The 23,661-nt window shown below is 46.3% G+C and overlaps 1 protein-coding gene across 1 annotated transcript in view; it reads right to left on the bottom strand.

Moving 5' to 3' along the window:
• Positions 1-23,661, bottom strand: part of HTR4 (5-hydroxytryptamine receptor 4) — a 165,848-nt gene continuing 142,187 nt past the window's right edge. The window contains exon 7 of the mRNA XM_032395324.1: positions 1-1,329. Within this exon, the coding sequence (XP_032251215.1) occupies positions 1,242-1,329 (88 nt within the window). The 3' untranslated portion in view covers positions 1-1,241. The remainder of the gene's footprint in view (positions 1,330-23,661) is intronic.

Consider the following 23,661-nt stretch of genomic DNA (forward strand, 5'->3'; position numbering starts at 1 on the left):
TTTCAACCTGGGGGGATAATTCACCCCAAGACAAAATGATTTGCTGGTAGCTTTGACATCAGGGGAGCATCTCCTGAGGAGCTTGGAGGAAGTGAGATGCTAAAAAAGATGCAGAAAAATGGAGCCCCAGCAGCTTCACAGGCAGGGGGCCAGGGAATTTTCCAAGAAAGTAAGTTGGTCTGTGATTATGTCTTCGCCCCAGCGAGCAAAGTGCCGGGCCCAAGACCAAGCACTGCCTCAGCACAGGGCCCTGAAAGCCCCTAAAAGGTGTCTTATTGGAGTAACTTCATTTCCTCACCAAATATGAGTTGCAAGACCATCCTTAATCAGCATTCTCAGTAAAGGTACAGTTCCTTCTCCCATTGTCATGGAAGGAAAATGAATCAAGATTCATTCCACGTGACCTCAGAGCCAGTATGCCAATGAGAAAAATGTCATCTTTAAACACACACACACAAATTAGACCAATAGTAAAGATGCCTTTGGGTAATGGATCTAAAACCAAACCCTGAGCAGTTTCCAAATCTATCCCCAAGAAAAAAGAAAAGAGAAACGTTCATATCTATCAACCAGAAAATATTGATGTTTCACTCGTCAGCTCTTTAGTGCTTCTGGACAGACATCTTGGCATTGATATCAATCTGACTTCATTACAAGAGCCTTGATTAATTCACCCACTATACCATGTCCAGAGGATGGCCACAATGGAGAGGAAATTGGAGCTGTTTAGATTGGAGAGAAGACTTAAAAGGGTGGGTGGATGGCAGATCAGTGTCTCTCCCAATATCTAAGGGCTCTCAAAGGGAATAGGGAGCTAACTGCATGACCCCCGATGGAAGATGGAGCCGAGACAGGATTGTGTTCCAACAAAAGGAAAAACTTTCTTATAATTAAAGCTTCCCTACAATAGAAGGAACTGCATTAGGAGGTAGTGAGCTCCTATCCCTGGAGGTGTGCAAGCAGAGACTGACCAACTTCCAGGGATGCTATGGAAGATGCTACTCCTGCATTGGATGGGAGGCTGGATCTGAGGATGCCTGAAGTCCCTTCTCAACTCTGAGATCCTCCATATTCTGGCCTTCGTCCTGTCCAACACTGTGTTCCATGTAGCTTCCCTGGGCCCTCGGCCCCACTGCTTCATGCCTCACTGGTGGTGAGGAGGGTCAAGAGAGATGCCAGGGAGTCCTGTTCATGCAGACATGAATGGGAATGAATGGCTTAATCACGAGCCATGTTCTCAATCAGAAGCATGATTCCAAGGATTCTGGGTCATTGTGTATGGGCAGTTTCTCAAGTTCCTGGTGATGTCCACTGTGCAGAACTGTGTACCTAGGGAGGAAGGAAAGAAAACATGAGAATTCTACAGGCGTCCTTCAAATGCACCGAAGAGATGTTCCCACTACTGTTGACTTCCTTTCTGCTGTCTGTTTCTGAGAGCATGGTGAGGTGGGGCTGGGCATGGGGGTACATCAACCATTTGAAACCTTTGTGAAATCTTACTATGCAAACCAATTGAAAGCAGCAACTCTGGTTGAAAGCTAAAAAGGAGCCTAAGAGTTCTACCCATCTAACTTCCTCTAAAGACCCTGAACCCAACCAAAACCCTGGGGTTCCAGAAAAGATTCGAACTATTGATCTAGCCAACACACTGAAGGCCTTCTTCCATAGTATTCCCGAAGGAACTTCATGCAAAATCTACATCAAGAACTGAATCCAAATTGCTCATTTTAAAAGTAAGGAACTGAAGGCCTGGAGGAAATGACAGGCCTAGAATATGCAAAGAGTTAGTGGCAGAGTTTGGACTAGAACCTAGATTTCTTCTTTCCTCCCAACAAAGCCTAAGGCTCTTTTGTAATCATCAAAATGGACTTTATATACTACCTCAAGCACTATGTACACTAAGTTTCCTCTACCAGGGAGGGTTCTGGATCCAGTAATATCAAAGTGCTGAGATTCGTAAAGTACTCAGAGTCTGAAAGACACAGTAACTGTATTCGTTTCTTTGATTCCTTTTGGTGACATTTGGGAGAGTAAATCGATTAGATGAATCAAACAGCCTGTTGACTCTAAGCATCACAGTGAAATTTCCTACTTGACAAGTGTTTATTATTTGTCTGCAGTATCACACAGTTGCACTCATATGTTAACTGCCTTTAAATCAATCTCAATTGCAAGTGGGTCTTATCATCAGTAACCCAGATTCCAGCATCTGGCAGTTATTCTTACGAAATTTCTACAGAGTTTCGGAGCGCTACTACTTCCCTAAGGCCAATGTCAAGCCCATTCCGTAGAACAAATAAACACATGCCAGTTACTTGGCATCATATGTTGACAATCAACTTGGTGGTGGTTTCTCATGAATTACATTAATGCTTTGCTTTGAATTATAATAAATTGTTGCTGACTTGTATTGATCGATTGGTATTTACCAGGTACCGTACTAAACCCTCTCCAGCGTTACCTTATTTCATCTTCACAGTAGAAGATAGTATTATATTCATTTTGCAGTTGAGCAAAATGACACAGAGCTTCAGTGACTTGCCCAAGAGAATGAAGGTAATATGTGAAGGGAAAGTCGATCAAACTCCATCTGATGCCGGTACCCATGTTCTCACACAACCCATGGACCAGGTATGAACTTAGAACAGTGGGTCTCAACAGGGACAACTGGGAGACATTTTTGGTTGTCATGGCGAGGGCAGCTAGTGGGCAGAGACCAAGGGTGCCACTTAGACACCGTGCAATACACAGCACAGTGTCCCACAACAGAGAGGTAGTTACCTGGCCCCAAATGTCAACAGTGCCAAGATTGAGAAACCCTGATCTAGAATAAGAAGTCCTCTGAGCTGGCTGGAAGCAGAAGTTAGCTGAGGAAGAGAGACAAGGTGAAGGGCGTGAGTCTGACCTCTCCCAGAACTGCCCACTGTAGCTGCGGCTGGGCTTGAGGCTAGCGGAGGGCATGCGACTTGGAAAACCACAAGCACCTGCTAGATGAGCGTTGAGAAGAATAGACTGGAAATGGCTCTAGAAAGGAAGAGGGCACACTTATAATGAGGGTGACCAGGGAGGGTGCCCCGGGGAGATATGTGACTAAAGACCTCGGGAAGTCAGCGTTCCAGCTACTGAGTCATTAATGCTCAGCCTCAAAACCACTCTTCTACGCTTGGCTTTGAAAGATGCTGCAAACAGTATCAGCTTTGTACGGGGCTCCGGTCGGGCTTCTCCAACAGGGGGCACTGCAGGAGGATGGCAGCCTGGAAGAAGGAAAAGGGCCTTGCTCCTCCTGCGGCCACCATCCCAGCCAGGCTTCTTCAGCCCGGCAGCTGAGTCCAGTTCGCCGTCTTTCCAACTCTTGCGTAAGCAGCTTCATGGCAGCCTCTCAGAGACGGCAGCGCTAGCTGGCCAGTGCTCCTCTCCAGAGGTCCGCCTCTCTGGTCCGTGGGGTCCCTCCTCTAAGCTTCTGTTTCGTTTGTTTGTTGCCTTGTCCCCTCAACCCTGGAGGTAGCAGTAGCTTCAGACACAGCTCACATGACTAAGGAAGTAAGATGTACTCCAGGCCTCATTTTCTATAATGACATACATTGTTTTCATTTGTATCATTTACTCGTCACAACTCTAAGCGGTACCTACTCTACTTAAACCCATTTTATAGATGAGAAAACCGAGACTCAGAGAAGTTAAGCGATTGATATAAGGCCACAGTGTCCACGATGCCCACACTCTTGACCTCAAAACTCTTAACATTCCTGACCCTTTTCCCTGATTGGGGCCAATAAGTTCCTTTCACAGGCCATCAAGGGCACCTTCTCCTACACCAAGTTCACATGAAGAGGGTGTCCTGGTTGAAAAGGCAAACTGATACATCCAATCACGTTAGTAAATGTGCTTTCACGGAGTATAGGCACGCCTGTCCAGCAGCCTTTCCTCTCTCCCAAGCATCAGCTTCTCATGTGCCAATGAGCAGATTGTTCAGGAATGACTAGAGAAGAGGTGTGGAACTGGAGGGGATATTGCAAGTGGAGGTTCCCTTTTACCCAGAGCACAGCTGAAGGGCAGCAGCTTTTTGAGAGATGGGGGGTAGACAGAAGGGTATGCTTTCTAGTTACAACACCTGTGGGGTGGGGGTCCTCACCATGGTGTGGTGGGTGGGACACACAGGATGGAGGAACTGCTCTGAGATTTCAGTGGCAGGACTGTCCCCAGTGTGTCCCCAATGGAGTCTGGCCTGCAGAGGTACTCTCTGGGCTTGGGTATGCATTCCCGAGTCTCTATGAGATATAGATCTTTAAGTCAGTGTTTGCACTTTCATAGTATATGACAGGTATTTAAGCAGATCTGGGGTGATCTGGATGGCTACCCTATGAACTCACACTGCCTTGTGAATTCAGATCACACATTTGCGTGAGGTCCACCCTCATGTCGCACTGACGGTGGCCAACTTTATGCTGTGTTTCTTGAAGTAGGATGCATGAACCTCCAGCAGTCTATAAGCGTATTCATGGGGATCTACACATCCTCAATTTGAGGAATAGTGGGGAAAAAGAAAGCACACGATACTTTAGACAAACGGAACAGCATTCAAACTCCAACTCTACCATCTACTGGGTTGTGTGACCTGGTCAAGGAGATCAGTTCCACCTACTTCACAGCTTCTTTGTGATGATAAAATTACCATCTCGAAAGGGCTTAGCAAAGGGCTAGACACATAGTAGATACTGGTATCTTCACTGTTAAGGAAACCAAGGTTCAGAAAAATGTAGCTTTCCCAGGGTCCGAGAAGTATGACACATGGGATGTTTAAGAATACAGACTCTTAATGCCTGGGTAAACCCCGGCTCTGACACTCACTAACTCTGTGAATTACTACAAATGTTCTGGGTTGTTGCGAACATTAGATGAGATAATGCACACAAAACTCTTATTAGAATAGTGACGGCCAAGTAGTAAGCACTCCATAAATATTTATGAGTACTGTTGCTCCTTGACATTGGATGTAAAACTTGAAGCCAGTACTTGATTGCTGATTCGGTGCAGAAATCCATTCTTTAGTAATTGATCAGATGTTTGTTCACTTAGCAATCGATCACAGAGCTGAAAGAAAACTTCATGATGGCTTTACAGATAAAGAAAGAGCCCCAGAGACAGCCTGTCATCTGTCAGAGTGGCAAAAGCCTCTCGGTTCTGTTTGGTGTAAGATCTTCCTTGTCGTTTCGCAGCTGTGCCGGTGGAAGGCAGACCCCAGATGTGTGGGTGTATACCTGGGCAGTTTCAAGCCCAGATGAAAAAACTCACTGCTGTTTCCCAAGCAACGGCGAGGCAGGAAGCAGCTCCCTTCAAGCGGGGTTGCTTCCCGCCTGGAGCATTAATTTACTCAAACATGAAGGGAGCCACATTAGGTTTGGTAATTACCTGAGTCTACAATTCATTCACTGAGCAATTAGCATCGCACTTAGAGCAGCTTGGATGCAATAATTAGTCGCATAAAATAGCCCCCTCTGCCTGCCCAGCCTGGCATTATAAGGAAATGATTAGACTTTATTCCACATCACCCCAGCCGTCTCCAGCATGGCGGTGCTCACATGGGGTGCCTGCAAGATGTTTTAATTATTAAAATATAACGTGCATGGGTTTAAAGGGATTCAACCCTAAAGCAGAGTTTCCCGAAGCTGGACCCCCATCACCTGGGAACAAAGACCTCACATTGGGTGTTTTCTTGATGCTGGGAGGAATGAGACTTTCAAGTCTTAGGCGTTTATTCATTCGGCCACTTGTTTATTTAAAAACATATTTTCAGTGCCTACCACAGTCTAGGCACTGTGCCATGCCCCGGAGACATGAGGGTGGTGAGGACAGTCTGCACAGTGTCTGTCCTCCTGGAGCCCGCAGCGTGGTGCAGGAGACCCACAGTCAGATGCAAAGTCACAGCCACAAGAGGTGTTGGGACAGGAGGCATTTGGGCTTGCCGTGGGCACTTGTCACAGGGACAGAGGTGAGGCTGGGCGTCAGGGTCCCGTAGCCCGGGAAGCGATGGAGATGAGAACTGAAGGGTAGGTAGGGGTTAAGCAGGCAAGGGGAGGGGGAGGCTGGCCAAAAGACGGCTGCCACAGGGCCAGGTGGGTGCTTCTCGAGTAGAACAGGCTGAGTATGTCAGTCTAAGATGAGCACAGGGACTCGGTGAGGCTCAGCACACCCTGGATGGCTTCACTCAGCCACAAGCCGCAGAAAGCTGTGAGCAGAGCAGGTGCACGAGGACTTTCTGTTTGGAAGAACGTTCTAGCTGTGGTGTATAGAATGGACTAGAATGAGGTTGGAGTGGGAACCCAGAGGTAAATTAGGAGGTATATTAGCTTCCTATTGCTTCTGTACAAATAGCCACAAATTCATTGACTTACAAGAGCACAAATTAATTACCTTACAGTTCTGGTGATCAGAAGTCCAATATGGGTCTCACTGGGCTAAAGTCAAAGGATGGGGTTGAGCTGCATTCTTTCTGGAGGCTCTAGAGGAGAACCCCATTCCTTGCCTCTTGCGAAGGCTGCCTGCATGCCTTGGTTTATGGCTACATTGCCCTGCCCTCTGCTTGCATCAGCACACCTCCTCCACTGAGGACCCTCCCGCCTCTCGACATAAGGGTGCTTGCGAGTACAGTGCCCCCCACCCACCCACCTGCCCCGGACAATCCAGGATAATCTCCCCATCTCAAGATGCATAGCTCAATCACATCTACAAAGTCCCTTTGGCCATGTAAGGTAACAGATTCCCAGGATTTGGGGGTTAGGATGTGGTCCTCTTAGGACAGCCATTACGTTACACGCCACAGATGATTCTCAAGGTGTCCAGAGGTGGCTCAGAGATATTGGATGGGACCAGTGGGGGTGTTGAGAAGAAGTCAGAGTCAGGATATATCTTGAAGGATCCCCTGATGCATCAGCCATGGGGACAATGGGGGAGTTTGAGGCCCAGCATGAGCGAGGCAAAGGCGTGGAGGCAGGACAGAGCACAGAGTGGTATGCTTTGTTTGAGGAAGGGCAGATGTTCTAAGAATATATCCTACATGGTGGGTAAGGGTGCTGGGAGATGAGGCTTAAAGGAGGGTGAGGTGGCATTATTGGGGGTCTTAAAAGCTGGGCTAAGGAGGTTGGGCTGAATCCTTAGGTGACAGAGACTGAGATGAATACTGGCTGCACCGTGGAAAGTGGGACGGATGACCAGGGCACTGAGACCAGCGTGGAGGCTCCTTCCTCCAAGAAAGATGAGGTCATGAGCAAAGGTTAGTAGCAGTGGAAGGAGAAAGAGAACCTTACAGAGAGTGATGGGAAGGACACCATCATGGATTGCATGTGGGGACCCACTGAGAAGGATGTCCCAGTGAGCCTGAGTTTAGGGGCAACTAAGTGGATGCCATTCACGAGAGGGCCCTGACCACCCTGAGCCTCTTTTCTCTGGTAGAGACACCTCCAGTTCCTCAACATTCCTCACAGATCAGAGTTTCTACTCTCCTCAGCTCCTTGGCTGTTCCACTCTGCACTAGCTTATCTTTGCCACTTGAAAACAAGTATTGCAGGTGGCTAAGGGACCTTGGCCTCAGGCCCTCCCCTTGGTTATCAGTGGAGTCAGGATCAAAATCCACATTTATGGCCCAGGTGTCCATTTCTATACAGGTATTTATAACTATTCCAAAACAGGGAGTGTTTCCTTTAAGTGGGTTCCCCTCACACCCCCACCCCGTACCTTCAGGGGCCCACTATCTCCCAAATGTGCTTCTTCACCGTAGGATGCAGCTGTGGCATCAGCCCTTGTTCCCCCCCGGTCTGAGGAATGATCCCCACTCCCGCAGCAGGCTCATCCTGGTCATAGTGGAGGCCAAAGCTAGAGCACTCTTCTTCCATCTCCAGAAAAGATGTGATGTCAAGACACTATCAGGCTCTTACTGCTTGAACGGAGAATGGGTGGGGCTGTCTGAGGGAGCCAGGTTTGACCCGTGTGTTCATAGAAGAGAGAAAGGTGGTCCAGAAAGAGAAAAGAATGAAGTTGATGTGTAGTGCAAAGCAAGCCAGAGATTATGGCCTCAGAGAGATGGAAAGAGGACTACTAATTCCTGAAAGCACCCCATTCCTTATTTTAGCCCCAGTGAAAGCCAAGAAACTTCCTGCTCTGGAGATCCACGAGCTGTCTCCGTATCTCTCCAATCTCTCTTTGTTTTTCTTCAGGAAGCATGAACGGATTTACAGCCTGTGGTAGACACTATGAATTATGTCCTTTAAAGCATGTGCCCATACTCTCTTCTTTCTTTCTGACAGAGCATGTCTCTTAGTGGAGGCAAAAATGCTTGATGCATTGCAGCTAAGGGCTCGGCCTGTGATCTTCTCCTGGTAGATAAGACCTAATGGTCTGCTAGGGGAGTCTGCTGAAAAATGTTTTCCTCCTGAATAAAACACAAGTGCAAGAAGAGTCTGCCTTATCTTCTAGCATTTGGTTATGGCTATGGTTTTGTGAGGAGGATGCAGTGTTTGGAGCTGTTGCAGCTATTTTGTGACCATGAGAACATCATCCCAGGATGAAAATAAACAGGTTAAGAATGGCAGAGTGGAAAGATAAAGAGCATCTGTGTCCTCCATGCTGCTGTTGACTCAATGGATTAACCTAACCTGAAACTACCCAACTCTGGACTTTCTATCTTGTATAAATGACCTCTTTAAGTTAATTTTAGTTAGGCATTCTAGAATGTCCTTGTAGGCCAAAGTGTTCTAAATGATGTAATGTCCGTGCTCCTTGTCTTCCATGTCTACAGTCACTTCCCAAATTCTGCCACATTCAAATCCTACCCATCCTTACAGACCCAGTTCAATGCCCACCAGGAGGCCTTCCAGAAGCCTTCTACACTATCCTTCAGCATTTATTGTCTGTAGAAATACAAATTATCTGTTAATGTCAGGTGTCTGGACATATCTCTGGCCTCCTAACACTCCTGAGAGGCAAGGTCCATATCTTATAAGAGGTAACAATCTTTTAGCCCTCTGTACCAGACCCTATGCTAAGTGCTTTGAAAACCCTATTGCATTTAGTGCTTACACTGACTCTATGATGTCAGCGCTGTTATTTTATATATCTCCATTTCACAGATGAGGAAACTGAGATTTGCCAGAGGTCATTCGGCCAGCAATGGGCAAAGCCACGATTCAAATCCACACGTGTTAGAATCTGAAGCCCTTTTTGCTATTAGCACTTTCCAACCTTATTCCTTCTTAATCCTGCTACAGAGCTCACAACACCTCACACAGTGCAGATCATGGAATCTATAGAAATGGAATGAAATGAATGGATTACAGAATGAGACAATCCTCCCCGACATTGCCTGGCATTTGTATTGATCACAAAAGACGTTGAACTCTTCTGTCCCTGGTCCTCACTCGGCTCTGTGTGTTGCACTGCTCAATCTCTGCATCTGTGATGTGCTTTCCATTCTTTTATGTTCCATTCCATAGCTCCTGGGGGGGGAGGGTGTGGTCCTTTCCACATGTGGAAATGGCCCTGCTTGTGGGTAGTTCTGGTTCTCAATCTCTCCATGGGTAGGAGACTGAGAAAGCCACCTTAGCACGAAAATCACATCATGGGCTGGGGTTGTTCCGATGGAAACACCCTGGCAGAGAAGGTGGGAGTCTGAAGATGAAGAAAGGGATATTTTCCAGCTGGTAGAGGATTGAGGGTATTATGGACTAAATGCGTCCCACCCTAAATATGTCCATAACCCCTGATGGGATGGTACTTGGAGGTGGAGCCTTTGGGAGATAATTAGGTTTAGATAAAGTTTTGAGAGTGGGGCCTCCATGATAGGATTAGTGCCCTTATAAGAAGAGGAAGAGAGACCAGAGCACTTTCTCTCTTTCTCCCTCTTTGGTTCTCTCTGCCATGCGAGGACTCAGTAAGAAGGTATCTGCCTGCAAAACAGGAAGAGGATTCTCACTGGGAAACGAACCTGCTGGCTCCTTGATCTAGAACTTCCCAGCCCCCAAAACTGTGAGGAACGAATGTTGTTTAAGCCACCCAATATATGATAGTTTGTTATGGCCGCCCAAGCAGACTAATAGCGGAGATCTCAAGGAGCCAAAGAAAGAATGCGTAGGGAGGGAGAAGGAAACAACAGGATGCGTTGGAGAGATAGGACCTTTTGTCTTTAAGTGACTAACTCAGAAAAACCCGAGGCATCAAGAGAAAATAAATGAACTACCAGAGGGGTGTGAATTAGTGGGAGCTTCTGTGAATCTTTTACTAACAACACGTCATTTGTCTAGAGATCAAGCATCCAGTGTCGTTAACTATGCAGAGACCTGACTGAGAGGTTTTTATTTGTTTGTTCTTTTTTAAGGCCTCTGAATCATCAGAGTAGTTGTCACAAATACGTTGGCTTCTCTTAGCCTTCCTTGGTTTTTCACTCAGAGAATATTTACACCTGGTTTGTGTATAACTCTGGAGAGCTTGGTACTTCTTCCACCCACGGCAGAGCAGAGCTCCCCAGCAGGGGACAGACTGGCTGCAGGACAAAAGGACAGTGAATGTGTGCAAAGAGCAAAGAAACATAAGAAAGTCGACAGAAATCGACCCAGTGAAACCAACAGGGGCCACTGGTGCAGATGAAAACGTTTCAATCGTCTCTTTAGGCCATGACTATATCAGGGTGGCTTAACAAAGGAAAGTCAAAATCACAGCTCTGAAGAAAGTGGCTCAAGATCTGTTTTGATACTGGGGAATCCAAATAAAGTCTGTAGTTCCGCTGCTAGTACTGGGAAAATGCTAATCTTTCCAGCTTTGATAAACGATCCATGGTTGGGTAAATTGTTAGCATTAGGGGGAAGCTGTGTGAAAGGTATAAGGGAATGTTCTGTAGTATCTCTGGACTGTTACTCTACAGATATAAATGTGTTTCCAAATAAAACATTAATAAACTACTACAAAAAACTCCCCTCATCCTGATTTAGTCACGATCACTTGTTTAAGAAAGATGAAGGGTGGGGTGCCTGCGTGTGGCACAGTCGGTTAGGTGGCCGACTCTCGATTTCAGCACAGGTCATGATCTCGGGGTTGTGGGATCGAGCCCCGTGTTGGGCTCACGCTCAGTGCGGAGTCTTGAGATTCTCCCTCCCTTTCCCTCTGCCCCTCACCCCGCTCGCCCTTGTGCTGTCTCTCTCTCAAATAAATAGATAAATATTAAAAAAAAAAGAAAGAAAGATGAAGGAGTTCACCACTTATAGCCAAGGAGAGACAGCATGAATGGGGACCTGGGACGACCCAGATGACAGAAGCTCTAGGACCACAATTTCACGGGTTGAATCGAGCTCTGGCAGGTGCTCATCTCCCAGAGGCCTTGGGAAGCCTATGCTCCCAGGACAGGGAAGAAGCCTCAAACAAAATCTAAAAATTAAAGAATATAAAATGAAATAAACCTCCCACACCATATGTATCCCTGGCCTTCGGATCAATAGCAATCAGAGTCCAGAAGGAGCTCTGGGCGTGGCGGGCGTCTGCCAACAACTGTGATGTTTCCATGGCAGGTGATGTGTCCATCGGACAAGCTGGCCCAGTGAAGACAGAAAAACAGGCAGAGACCAAGGACGTTGTGTAGGAAGAAGTGACGAGACAGACACAGACAGACTCATAACACAGACAGTGACAGACTTACAGAGCACGTTCAGAGTCAGACAGGAACTGGTCTATTGCAGAAGAACAGGAGGAAGCTGGAGACAGAGGGACAGCCACTTTTAGTTGAAACCGAAAACAGCCACAGAGGAGGGAGAGCCAAGCAGAAGTTGAGAGAGAAAAAAGAAAGAAAACACAGAAGTGAGTGGACAGGTGATCTTAGCCTAAAGGAGTATTCCAGTAGCCTCAAAGTGCCTGTAGGGGAGGATAAAGCGGGGAACATACTTATTGCCCAACATGGTTACGTCACACTGTTTGTCTAGAAAGCACTTCTCTAGCTGGCATCTCACGCGGGTCTCACAGCAGCCTGGGAGGGTCACTGTGCAGGTGGCCACCTGGATTTACCAAGGAAGGACCCAGGCATAGAGAGCTCAGTCTCCTGTCCACAGGTACCCAGCAGCGAAGACAGCTGAAAGCCACGTGTTCTGAGTTACCTTGCACGGGGATGTGGCTAAGGGATGCACAGAAAGCCACCCTCCTCCCTCCTCTTCCTCTTCCTCATCACTAGCTGCCATTTCCCGAGTACTTATGGGTGCCAGGTCCTATCCCGCATTGTTATGTGAATGAGGAATGATCCCACGTAATAGTCACCACCACTTATGAGGCAGGGAGTACTGCTCCCATTTTCTGATGAGGAGCTAAGGCTTAGAAGCAATCTGACCAAGATAATCTGGTGAGCCGGAGGGAAAACATGACTCGACCCCCAGGCCCTCTGACTCAGAAGCACACACCTTTAAACTGTGAGAATCAGGAGTCTCTAAGCCTCGCTTCTAAAATCCTGGACTGCCTGTGTCCCCACCCCCCAGGCAGATTCTGGGCCAGGAAAGCAATGAGGCTCTTTTTTTATTGAGCTCTGGGTCCCATTCCAAGAAGGAAGAGCCGTCCGTGGCTCCCTCCTGTTTGCCAGAGACACCCCCAAACCCCTGTACTAGAAAACCCCACCCGAATATCTATCCCCTTCAGGGCTCTAGGCTCTAAAAGGCTCTCTTAACTCTGCCCATGTCTTCCCTTAGCAAACATCAAATTCCACTTCAGATGAAACAAGAGGCCAAGCAGAAAGCCAGGATCCTGCAGTTGGGATTTTTAAGGGCAATCTGATTAAAATAATTCACCATAAGGTTAAAAAGCACAGAACATACCCTCTTCAGCTCTCCTCTCTCTTCTTTAGCTCATCTCCTATGATATGTCTCCGTCGAAGAATCTTTGAAAATATCGTTGGGCATATATGGCCACTTCCTCCATTCAGCCATCTCTGACCATCCCAATATGATAATCCCTTTCTTTCTTGTAAACAAACACAGCGCTTCCTGCTTCTATAATTTATTTGACAATATAAGCTGCCTTGTGACAGTCCTTGATGTAGCTTATTAAGTGCAACCTGTATGTGCATTGACCTGGTATGTTTCCAGATAAATTACAAGCCTCTCAGGGCCATTTACTCATCTTACTGATCATTATTAGCTAGGCAATGCTGATTGAGAGTCAAACGTCCAGAATTCTAATCTCAGCTCCACTACTTAGTAGCCCCTCAACCTTAGACCTCCCTATGCCTCAAGTTCCTCATCTGTAACACAGAAATCACTGAGCAAAGCACAGCGAGTGTTAACTGAAACAAAGCATGCTCATCACGTGCATGGTGCTCAGTAAATATGAGCTGGCACTACTCTAAGCAAACTTTAAGTTAATGACATGATTAAATGGCAACTTGGACCCCCAACTTTTTCTTCCTTCAACTGGTCCTCTCTAGCCCTTCACTAGCGCCATGACACACCTCCGAATCCTTCACTAACAAAGCTCTCTAAGGGTTACCATCAGAATATTCTGAATATTCTGTGAAATTCTTCAATTTCAATAATACACATGCTGGAATGAAAATTTGAGAAACTCAGAAACTTTAATTAGGCCATAAATAATCATTTGAAGACTTAAATGTCTGGGTATCTGTTTGCCTGACATACTTCCCTGGAAGTCAGACTATCAGAACCCAGCCGTTCAAATACTGGAAGCCATGGTGTGTTTTATGCAAGAGGAGCCAAAACCACTCCTTCACTCTGGGTCTTCCACCCCCAATTCTGTGCTTCCAAGTATTGGTGTAGGGCTGGGATTACTCACAGGATCACAGAACTATAAACTATTACAAATAACTAATACTTGGGGGGGGTGTATATGCATGTGTGTGTGTGTGTGTATATATATATATATATCCTCAATTATTTAATTAAAATTTTAACTACTCTTACATATTTACTTTTTATTTTTTCTTTATTTTAAAGATTTTTATTTATTTATTTGTCAGAGAGAGAGAGAGAGCACAAGCAGGGGGAGCAGCAGAGGGAGAGGGAGAAGCAGGCTCCTCACTGAGCAAGGAGCCCGATGTGGGACTCGATCCCAGGACCCTGGGATAATGACTTGAGCCGAAGGCAGACGCTTAACGACTGAGCCACCCAGGCGTCCCACTCTTACATATTTACTTTTTAAATGCAAGCCACATACTGCTTTTCTTCGCTATAACCCTTAATGAGTCCAATGAGTGAACTTTTGAGAGTGCAACGTGGGGGGAAGTTTATAGACATGTCTGAACATAGCAGATTGTGGCCAAAAAACAAACAAACAAACAAAACCAAAAAATTTTTCTTGTGAAAATCTTAGAATAGAATGTAATTCTTAACAAACACGTTTTTGCACTGCCCGATCCTTAAAAATGGGAGATGTGATTTAATTTTACACCCTCAAGTAATGTTAAGATGAAATTTAAAATATTAACAGGAAATAAAAATTTAGATTTTCAGAAATTTTATCATTTGTATTTAAAGACCTTATGGACTGTCCCCTGCCCATGTCACCCTTGCTGGATTAACAATACAGTCTTCCTGGGACCTCTCGCTGTTTGCATTCTCACTGGCTGGACTGATCACATAAAACCACGTCCGATCGAGTCTGCTTTTATTTACAGAGATTGTTCCTTACGTTTGTACTGCAGATCACGATCTTACAAAAGCCCTTTCACATCCATTATTATTTTGTACTCACCACACACCCATGAGGTGGTGTGAAGATCTGAATGAAAAATACGTCACTCATTGCCTTCCTCTGTCCAGACAGCAGGGGAGACTTTATTTATTTTTTTTTTTTAAAAGATTTTATTTATTTATTTGACAGAGAGAGACACAGCGAGAGAGGGAACACAAGCAGGGGGAGTGGGAGAGGGAGAAGGAGGCTTCCCGCGGAGCAGGGAGCCCGATGCGGGGCTCGATCCCAGGACGCTGGGATCATGACCTGAGCCGAAGGCTTTAAACGATCACACTAGACCCCGCTCACTGGTCAGGCTCACCTTCCTTAAGTTCACGCATGTTCAGTCCAGGCAGGGCCTCAGCCCGGAGCTTGCGACAGACACAGGAAGCCGCACGAGGCGAGCTGCCTGGGCGGCCGTTCGGAGGGTGCCGTGGCCGGCCGGGCGCTGGTTGGTGGTCAGCCAGCGGCCTGGCAGCAGGTGTTTAGAAGCTCAAAGCGGGGCAGACAAGGCTCGGTGGCAGACAGGGAGAAGCGGCCTGGCCGGGAGCTGGGATCCGGGAATCATGGCTCGGAGCTGCACTCCTGTTACCCTTAGAGGAACGCTTACTTAAAAGGGTCTTATTCACAAATACTGAGTTAATACCCCGACATCATTGCCACAGGCTCTTACGAGAAGACTCCATCTGGCTCAACACAGCGACCCACAGGGCTGCCTTCCCTGGGCAGGGAGGTCATCTCGTCCTCCTCCTCCTCCGTCTGACGTTCTATGGAAGTCTCCGGGACCACCGGTGGGGAACAAGTCGCACGGCTGTTTCTAGAGCAAAGGGGCTGCCGCGAGCAGAGGCAGGTCGTTAGCTCTCCCTCGCGGGCCAGCGCCCCTCTACAAAGCGCACCTCCAGTCCTTCTGCCCTCTGCGCCAGGGGCAGTGCGGAAGCTCCTTAAGGGCCATTTGCACGACTTGTGCCACAACAGTGTCAGGAAGCACGACTGTCCACACCGTCCGACAACAGGGTCTATTTGCATCTACGGCCTTAAAGAGAACCTGAGTCAACGCTGAATTACAGTTGATGTTGGTCAGAAATGACAGGGACTCTTTCCATGAGCGAACTTTGAAATGTTCCCTAATTTTATAGTCATGAATTCACTCTCAGGCTATAGACCACTACGATCTTAACAACCTGCTTTACACATCACTCCAAGGGCATGCTTTTGCTCAAATGTGTTTTGGCTTTTGCCCAAACCAAATAAAATACGGTACTCATCTGACCACACCAGCTCTGTTGTCAAAAATGTCCTGGCCCCTCCTCTCATGCTTCCCCATGGCAGGTACCTCGGCTGGTCCCTAGTGGCAGACTGAAGTCTGGCACATTCTGAAGCCGGCTCTGTCCTGGATGGAACTATTGGGAGGGGGCAGGCTGCTGTTGATGAATTTCACTCTCTGCAGCATAAACAATGAGGTCCTAAAGGGGGGCTGTGTTTGTTTGCTCAGGGCTTTTTCCATTAGGCTTGGTCATCAGCAGTTGGCTGGTTACATATGCAATCCTAAGATCAAATGGCTGGAATCCAATTATCCCAGCTTCCTGTCTGCAGAGCCTTGCCAGGGAAGAACACAGTAATGTCTGCCTGTCTTGTCAGGCTCCCTGGACTCAAAGTATATCATTTGGAGAAAACTAACAAACAACAGATCCTCAGATGTTTTATGGGAGAGGCAGCATGGTGCGGAGAGAGGACAGGCTGGTCCAGAATGCAAAATCTACACTCGTCCTTATTCTCCCTCTTCCTGGCTCAGCGTCTATCCCTTCACTTCCCTGAGCTCCAGTTTCTTATTTATTAGCAGGGCATCCTAACGCCAACTGCTGCGTTGATGGGAGCTTCTGGTAAGATGATATATGCAAAAGAGCTTTGAAAACCACAACAGTGATGGGGCTGATAGTAACGAGGGTAGCTGACATTTACTGAGTGCCTTCCATGAGAAGGGCACCGTGCTAGGTGTTCAAGAGAGGCTGTCTCATTTGATACTTATAAACACCTTTGGTGTTGACACCGTTGGTGATGACAGTCATATTGACTTTAATAGCAATGGCTAAGACTTCTGCAGTGTTTACCCGAGACCAGCATCCAGTCTCAGCTTGGTATGTAATCCCTGCATCATGAGCAGTAAGTGCTATTATCACTCCTTCCCGACATGTGAGGAAAGTTAGAGACAGAGGTTGGCGAATCTGCTCAAGATCGTGCTGCTGGTAAGAGGCCACAAGGAATCAAACAGAGGCATCCCGATTCTAAAAGAGGATTCATAAACTTTTCCTATACTAGGGCTAGATGTAAGTTTTTTAGGTCATCTTAGTATTATAGGGCTGACTTCCTCGGGCAGGGAGGTCCTATCATCCTCATATAATCTCTGTTGCATACCCTTCTACTTCTTCTTCTTTTTTTTTTTTTTTTTTGTTCTTTTTCAGTTTAGTTTTATGTTGTTGTTGATTTTTGCTTGTTTTTATACCCTTTGCAAATGTAAAAAGCACCCTTAGCTCAAGGGTGATAAGAAATAGGCCAATGGCTAGATATGGCCCACAGTAGTTTGCTGATGCTTGCTTTAGAAATAATTTTACTTTTCCTAATAAAAAACCCTAAAGCTCAAGGGTTTAAGTTCCTGAAGTTCAGATTTGAATCCAGTTTGTCTGCTTCCGGAAACTGTCAACAGCTTTCATGGGTGCTATTAAAATGTAAGGTATTCTCACTGGGTGAGGGATGCTGTACTCATCCCAGTGAATTTCCAAAGAGAACAGTCTTTTTCCTCTTGGAACAGACTTGGGAACAAGCTAGCAGTCTGAGATTTGGCAGACCCAGAGCCAAGTACAGTGCCCGACACACAAATCTCCACCGAGTGAAAGAATTCTGACTTGGGAATGGATTCAGTGACTCCCCAAGGTCTCAGCCATTTGCTCAGACTCTCTGGACCTTGCCTTGGAGTCCGTAAATGAAGGCAATGATACACTCCTTTATCTAGCTCGGGGGGACTCCGTAGCAGTTCATGAGAGAATTGCCACAGAGCTATTGGGGGGAAAGAAAGACGTTACGAGAAGAAATACGATCTTTACGACAAATCACTCGACACACGACAGTGGTACTGGAGGCTGTATTTACAGCTTTGAAATAAATATCTCACCAACTGGAGGCAACACAGGAAAAAGACTCTGTGACGTCATCAAGTCAATATTGTCATATCCACCAACACAGCCTCGCATTAGGCAGGGATTTTCATCCTGACCCTGGGTTTCTACTTCAGAGAATAAATGAGCTTCTTGGAAATGTATCTGACAATCTGTGCATATGTCCAGATCTTTAGGGGAAAGGCCAGAGATTTTATCTGGCTCTCAAAGAGTTTTATCGTGCCCTAAATGTTAGAACTATAATACATTTTTGCAGTGTAGTTTACACGTGATGAGGAGAAGGGGAAGATGAAACTTTCTGATGCACAGTGAGCAGTATTGGGTTTTGCAGATGCCCTTGTCAATATGATGCTTCGTTAAGCTCTCAAGATACCCATGTAGGGTCCTCCCCAAAGCAACTCACTAGTTCTCCACTGGCCCTGGTGTGTGGGTCTGCACATCCAGCCAGAGGGTTAATCACCAGTCCAGGGTGGCTGCAGTGAGGGTCACTCAGGGTAAAGCAGACCCACCACGCAGCAAGAGAGTCTCCTCTACTTTTTATTCTGCCCCAAGATAGGGCCCCCAGAGACCACCATAGCAAGCCCTGAGGTTTTTCTCCCCATTATTAGCACCTAGCAGAATTTTATTAAACAGCAGGTGTTTTATGAAAGTCTATCTGAATGAAGTTCAGGGTAATAATGAAATTGAGAACAATTACTCCTTACATTCCTAGGATGATTAATAAGGTTCTTTCCTTTTATATCTCTTGAGATACTATCTTAAGTACACCATCTATATGCACTGGTCGGTCTTTGTCAATTAGAGGGTGTTTTTACTTGCTGTTGTTTGTTGTTGGTGGTGGTTTTATGCTGAGATCCCTGGTTTGGAAATTTCTGTTTTGTGTGCAGGCCTGAGAGCATCCTTCCTCAGGGACTGTGGGTTTAGCTCCAGGGAATTAGGTTCTGTGGACCGAGACCAGGGCGGGCTGGATTAGGCTTCACAGACAGGGTCACCCATGAACTAGGTCTTGGCTTTAACTAGGGTGCGGTGGGAGAAGAACACAGTGGGCTGCAGCAGAGCAGGGAACGGCCACGTAAGGACCTGACCATTGGAGAAGGAAGTGGGACTTGGCCCACTGGTACTCATTCTGTTCTGAGGTGGGACTGTGTTGTGGGCATGGACGACATACTGATGAGCAACTGGGAACCACTTTAAGTTTCTCAGGAGCGTTGTTGAATATGGAAAATTTTCAGCATATGGAAAATTGGGAGGGGATGTTACTTTATTTTTTATTTTTGTTAGTTATTGTATGTATGTGTGTAATTTAAAAAACACATTAGCCTAGGCAGATGTAAAGGGAAAAGAATTAGAAAACAGTGTAGTTATCTGGTATGAGGGAACGGGGAATGACAGGTGGCAGAGAAAAGGAAAATGAGATAAAAGACTTTTCAAAGGAAGAGAATTTGGAAACTGAATGTAGGAGGCATAGAGGGTAAAGAAATCAGGAATGACTTCTACCGAGAGTACTGGAATAATGATGATGATGATGGTGATGATGATCATGATGGTGATACTTGGCATTTGTTGCCCAATCCTATACATTTTAGCATATGGTTTCTTAACCCGGACTTAGCACTTTTTGCCTGGCTTTCTAGCTTTGGGGACTGTATCTTTTCCCACCTATTAACATGGAAGCCATCCAAGGCCAGTGAACAACATTAATTTATTTCTCTCTCCTCTGGAAGCACAAAAACCCTTCTCAAGTGAATAAAAAATATTTGGTATCTGTGCAATAGGCTAGGGCACCTGTTTTGGGAGAAATTTGAGGCTCAGAGAGGGAAGTGGCTTGCCAGAAGCCACTCAACTGGTGGCAGAATTCAAGGGGGAATCAGAATCCATGTTTTTTTTTCCATCACACAGCCTACCGCAAGTGAAATCATCAGCCACAATAGGAAGGTTTGAATAGCAAATAAATGCCAGGAAATTAGAAAATAATAGAGACTGCTTTCCACTGAAAGGGCTACTATTAGATGAGACAGAACTCTGGAATGACTTTGGCCTTTTACTTTTATAAGCTCAACGTTTCCGGAAGGCTCTGTGTTGAGGAGAGGAGATGCAGTAATAAGGGTGACCCCAGTAAGACTACTCTTTCCTGGTTCCTTCCATTGACTCACATCCCCTTGACCAACTGCCCACTCTCTGGCTGGCTGGGACAAGAAGTCCCACCAGAAATGGTGCCTCGGCTCAACCAGTCAGGGGCTTTTCACTTGAAATTAGAAAGCCCTAGCTCAACTTCCCTTTTACAAAGCCTTAGTAATGGATGAATCACAGGCTCTTCCGTGGCAAGTTCTGAGGATGATAAAGAGACATTGCCATAGGCTTTGGAGGGAAGAATGTGGGGTGAAGAGGGGGTCAGCCTGTATTCTGGCCAAGAACTTCATCATTAAGCAATGGCATATGAGCCCCCATTTAGACCCTGTTGACCAGAAGACTATATAGGAATGATTACCATGCTAATTCAGGGGACTGAGGCTGGAATGAAATGACGTAAGCCCCTAATGTCATTCAATACTGAGAAGGACTCAATTGAAATTAAATTATCTGGTCTCAACCAAGTTTTTTTAAAAACACAGATAATGTCTGACCTTTCATCCGAGGCTCCAGACCAATTTAAACGACTATCCATCCAGGCTACAGGTTACCCACACGTTATAAAATGTCTTCTGATTTCGGAGTGAGTGTCTCTTCAAATTTGATGGCCTTGCTTCTGTCTCTTACCTTCTACACAGGCAGGAAAATAGAGTAATGATCCTCAAGATAGGCAGATCTAGGTTTGTGTCCTGGCTCGGCTCATTATTATTTGTATGACGGTTCAGGAGCTCAGTGTCTTAGGACCTCGTTTTATTTATCCACAAAATGGGGGTTATCACATAAAATAACCATGAACATAATAATAATAATAACTACCAATTATCTGCCTGGGGGTATTCTAATTGCTAGCATATACATAGTTTAAATTTAAATTATACAACCTTGTAAGTTTGGTAACATTAACGCCTCTATTTTACTCCTGAAGAAACGGAAGTTCAGAGAAGCTAATTAACTTGCCCAAACAAACTGACAAGTTGGGAAGCCAAGATTCAATCCAGCCAATACTTTTTCTGAAGGTTGAATACGATACGTAAAGGGCCAAGGGGGCACTGCCCTATCTTGGGTGCTCAACAAAGTTGAGTCTCTTCACCTCTTTGGAGGGGGAGTGTGACTATTGCCTAGGAAGCTCATGAACTGGAGCAGATGAAGAGACATCTAGGTGTTCCGTAATAAGACAACGGGGTGACAACTCGGCTTCCTGTCCCTGCTCATCACGTTGTACGTTCTCCGATTCTACAACCAGCTCCCACATCATCTGCATCTTCTCCTGCATGGGGGTCACAGCCTGTCCCTCTCCGAGTCCCACGACTGACAGAGACACACCCAGCACCGCCATTCTCACCACTGCCCTGCCCCTGGTGTCTCAACACCCTTTCTATAGGACTCTCCATGTGGCTTCGGAATTTCACATTTCACGGGATCCAGAGTAATAATGGTAACAGCTCCCCCTCAGCGAGCGCTTCCTGCATGCCTATGCTCTGCTAGTTAGGGGCTTGCACCCTCCCGGGGCTCACAACAACACTCTGGGGGATGCGTCATCATTATCTCTGTGCGAGGAAGAAAGAGAGGCTCAGGTAGTCAGGAGCCTGCCCAAAGTCACCCACAGTCAGCACTTGGTAGAGCCTGAATCTAAACCCATGTCTCCCTAATGACAAAGCCCAGCGCTTCTCAAAACTTAAGCCAGAAAGGGGCAGCCATGTAGCAAGTTCGTTAGAAAACTGAGGGACGAGGACACACATTCTGCCATCTCTTGAGCACGCCATACCACATCTTAGCCTGAGCAATCTCACTGTGGCCATCCCACACCCACGGTCCGGCCCAGCCATCAATCACTCTGTGCTCTGTGCTGTCTCAAGAAATGTCACTATTGGTGAAATGGTGGCCAGGGTTCTCTAGTAGGTCACACGGCTGGAGCAACTTCAGTCTGATTCCCCACTGCATTCAGCAAACACAAAACTTTAAGCTTAACTTCTTTTTCAAGAGACAGACACGAACCAAAAGAGAAAAAGGAAACCTTGCCATAAATCAGGGAAATAATGGTATTTTAAAACCCTAATCCTTTTGCTCCTTGTAAGAGATATGATAAACATCTTGATTTTATTCAGGACAGTCACAGAGAAATTCTCCTCTTATCAGAAGGCTGCAGCTTTTGCAGTGGGTGGAGGGTTACACAGCAGAGCGGGTGCGAGATTGGGAGAGTGCAGCGTGGACTCTGCTGACAATGAAAAGCTCCAAATTCTTCCAAAGGAGCAAATTCAGTGAATTTGTTGGACAGCTCCAGGGCATAAAAAACTTGTGTTGGGCACGAGAACAAAAAAATGACCCAGAAGGAATTGGCCACTGTCCTCCAGGAGCTCAAAATCTGGTAGGGAAGCTCAGAATGTACATAATTAATGAACCATAAGGAAAAGCATAGGAGAAGAACAAATAAAGTGCTTTTGGGGTTGGAATAGGTCAAAAACCTCATGCTGTTCTGGAGGCTGGAAAAGACATCTAGTAGAAGGTGTCCTCTGAGAAGGACCATGTAAGGGAGTTTGGGGTCCATGTGCCCAGAGGAAAAAAGAGCGGGACCAACAGCCTGACCATGAGATGCAAAGGGGAATGCACAACATGCTGTTTGCTTTGCTGGGATGCAGAGGAATGACTGGAGATAAAACTAGACAGTAGGCTTAGAAAAATGATGTGGGGCCCAGCATCTGGTAGGCAGTGGAGAATCCTTGCGGGGTTCTGATCAGGGAAACAGTGTGTTTCAGAGCTGAACACCCGGTCCAGATGAGGATAACATCAGTTGTAGAAGGATGATGTCAGGAAGGATGGAGATAAGGAAATGCATGAGGAAAAAAAAAAAAATCTGATTATATAACCAGACCAAATTTCCTCTTATTTCTGATACAATGAATAGTTTTCATAGGAAACCACTTTCTGGCTGGCCAAGAATTGGTTTTTACTTCTAATTAGATGGTATTTGGAATTAGCTTATTTAAAATCAATGAAGAACCACTGTATAAATGCATCTTTATTTGTCTGGACAGCAAACACTCCATGGAGAAAGAAGGGAGGCAAAAGGGAAAAGGTGTACAAGAGAGGGATTCGTCGGTTTCAGGGATGGTTCTTGCTGCTAAAGAGCACAGGCCTCGGGTGGGTCAGGCTCCCTCAGCAAGTGACGTGGGGGAGAAAGGCTAGCCTGGGCAGGGTCTGGGTCCCACTTCCAGCTCCCAGTAATCTCTGCGTCCTTTGGGAAATACCAGGTTAACTTCTCAGCTCCGCTTCTCCATCAGTACAGTAGGACAATGATACTTACCCCACAGGGTCTCCTATAAAATGCTTCCCCCCACGCCAGTACCTAGTCAGTAACTTGACTAATAACATCTAAAACTACTGAATCGCTATCAGCTTTGACTTCCTCCACTGACCCCATCTCCTATCACGTTCCACACATTCACTGAGCACCAGCCACACACGCCAAGCTCATTTCTGTCTCAGAGTCTTTGCATGCGCCCTTCCCTTTGCTTGACATCACATTCCCCCAGATCAACACATGACAGACTCCTCTTCGGCATTCTTGTCCCGCGTCACAGGGCTGACCTCCTTGAAGCTTTCCCTGACTCCTCCAGATAAGGTACACACCCCTGCCCCATCTCTATGTTTTATGTTCTTT

This window comes from Phoca vitulina, unplaced genomic scaffold (genome assembly GCF_004348235.1).
Source record: "Phoca vitulina isolate PV1807 unplaced genomic scaffold, GSC_HSeal_1.0 scaffold83, whole genome shotgun sequence".
In the NCBI taxonomy this organism is placed as follows: Eukaryota; Metazoa; Chordata; class Mammalia; order Carnivora; family Phocidae; genus Phoca; species Phoca vitulina.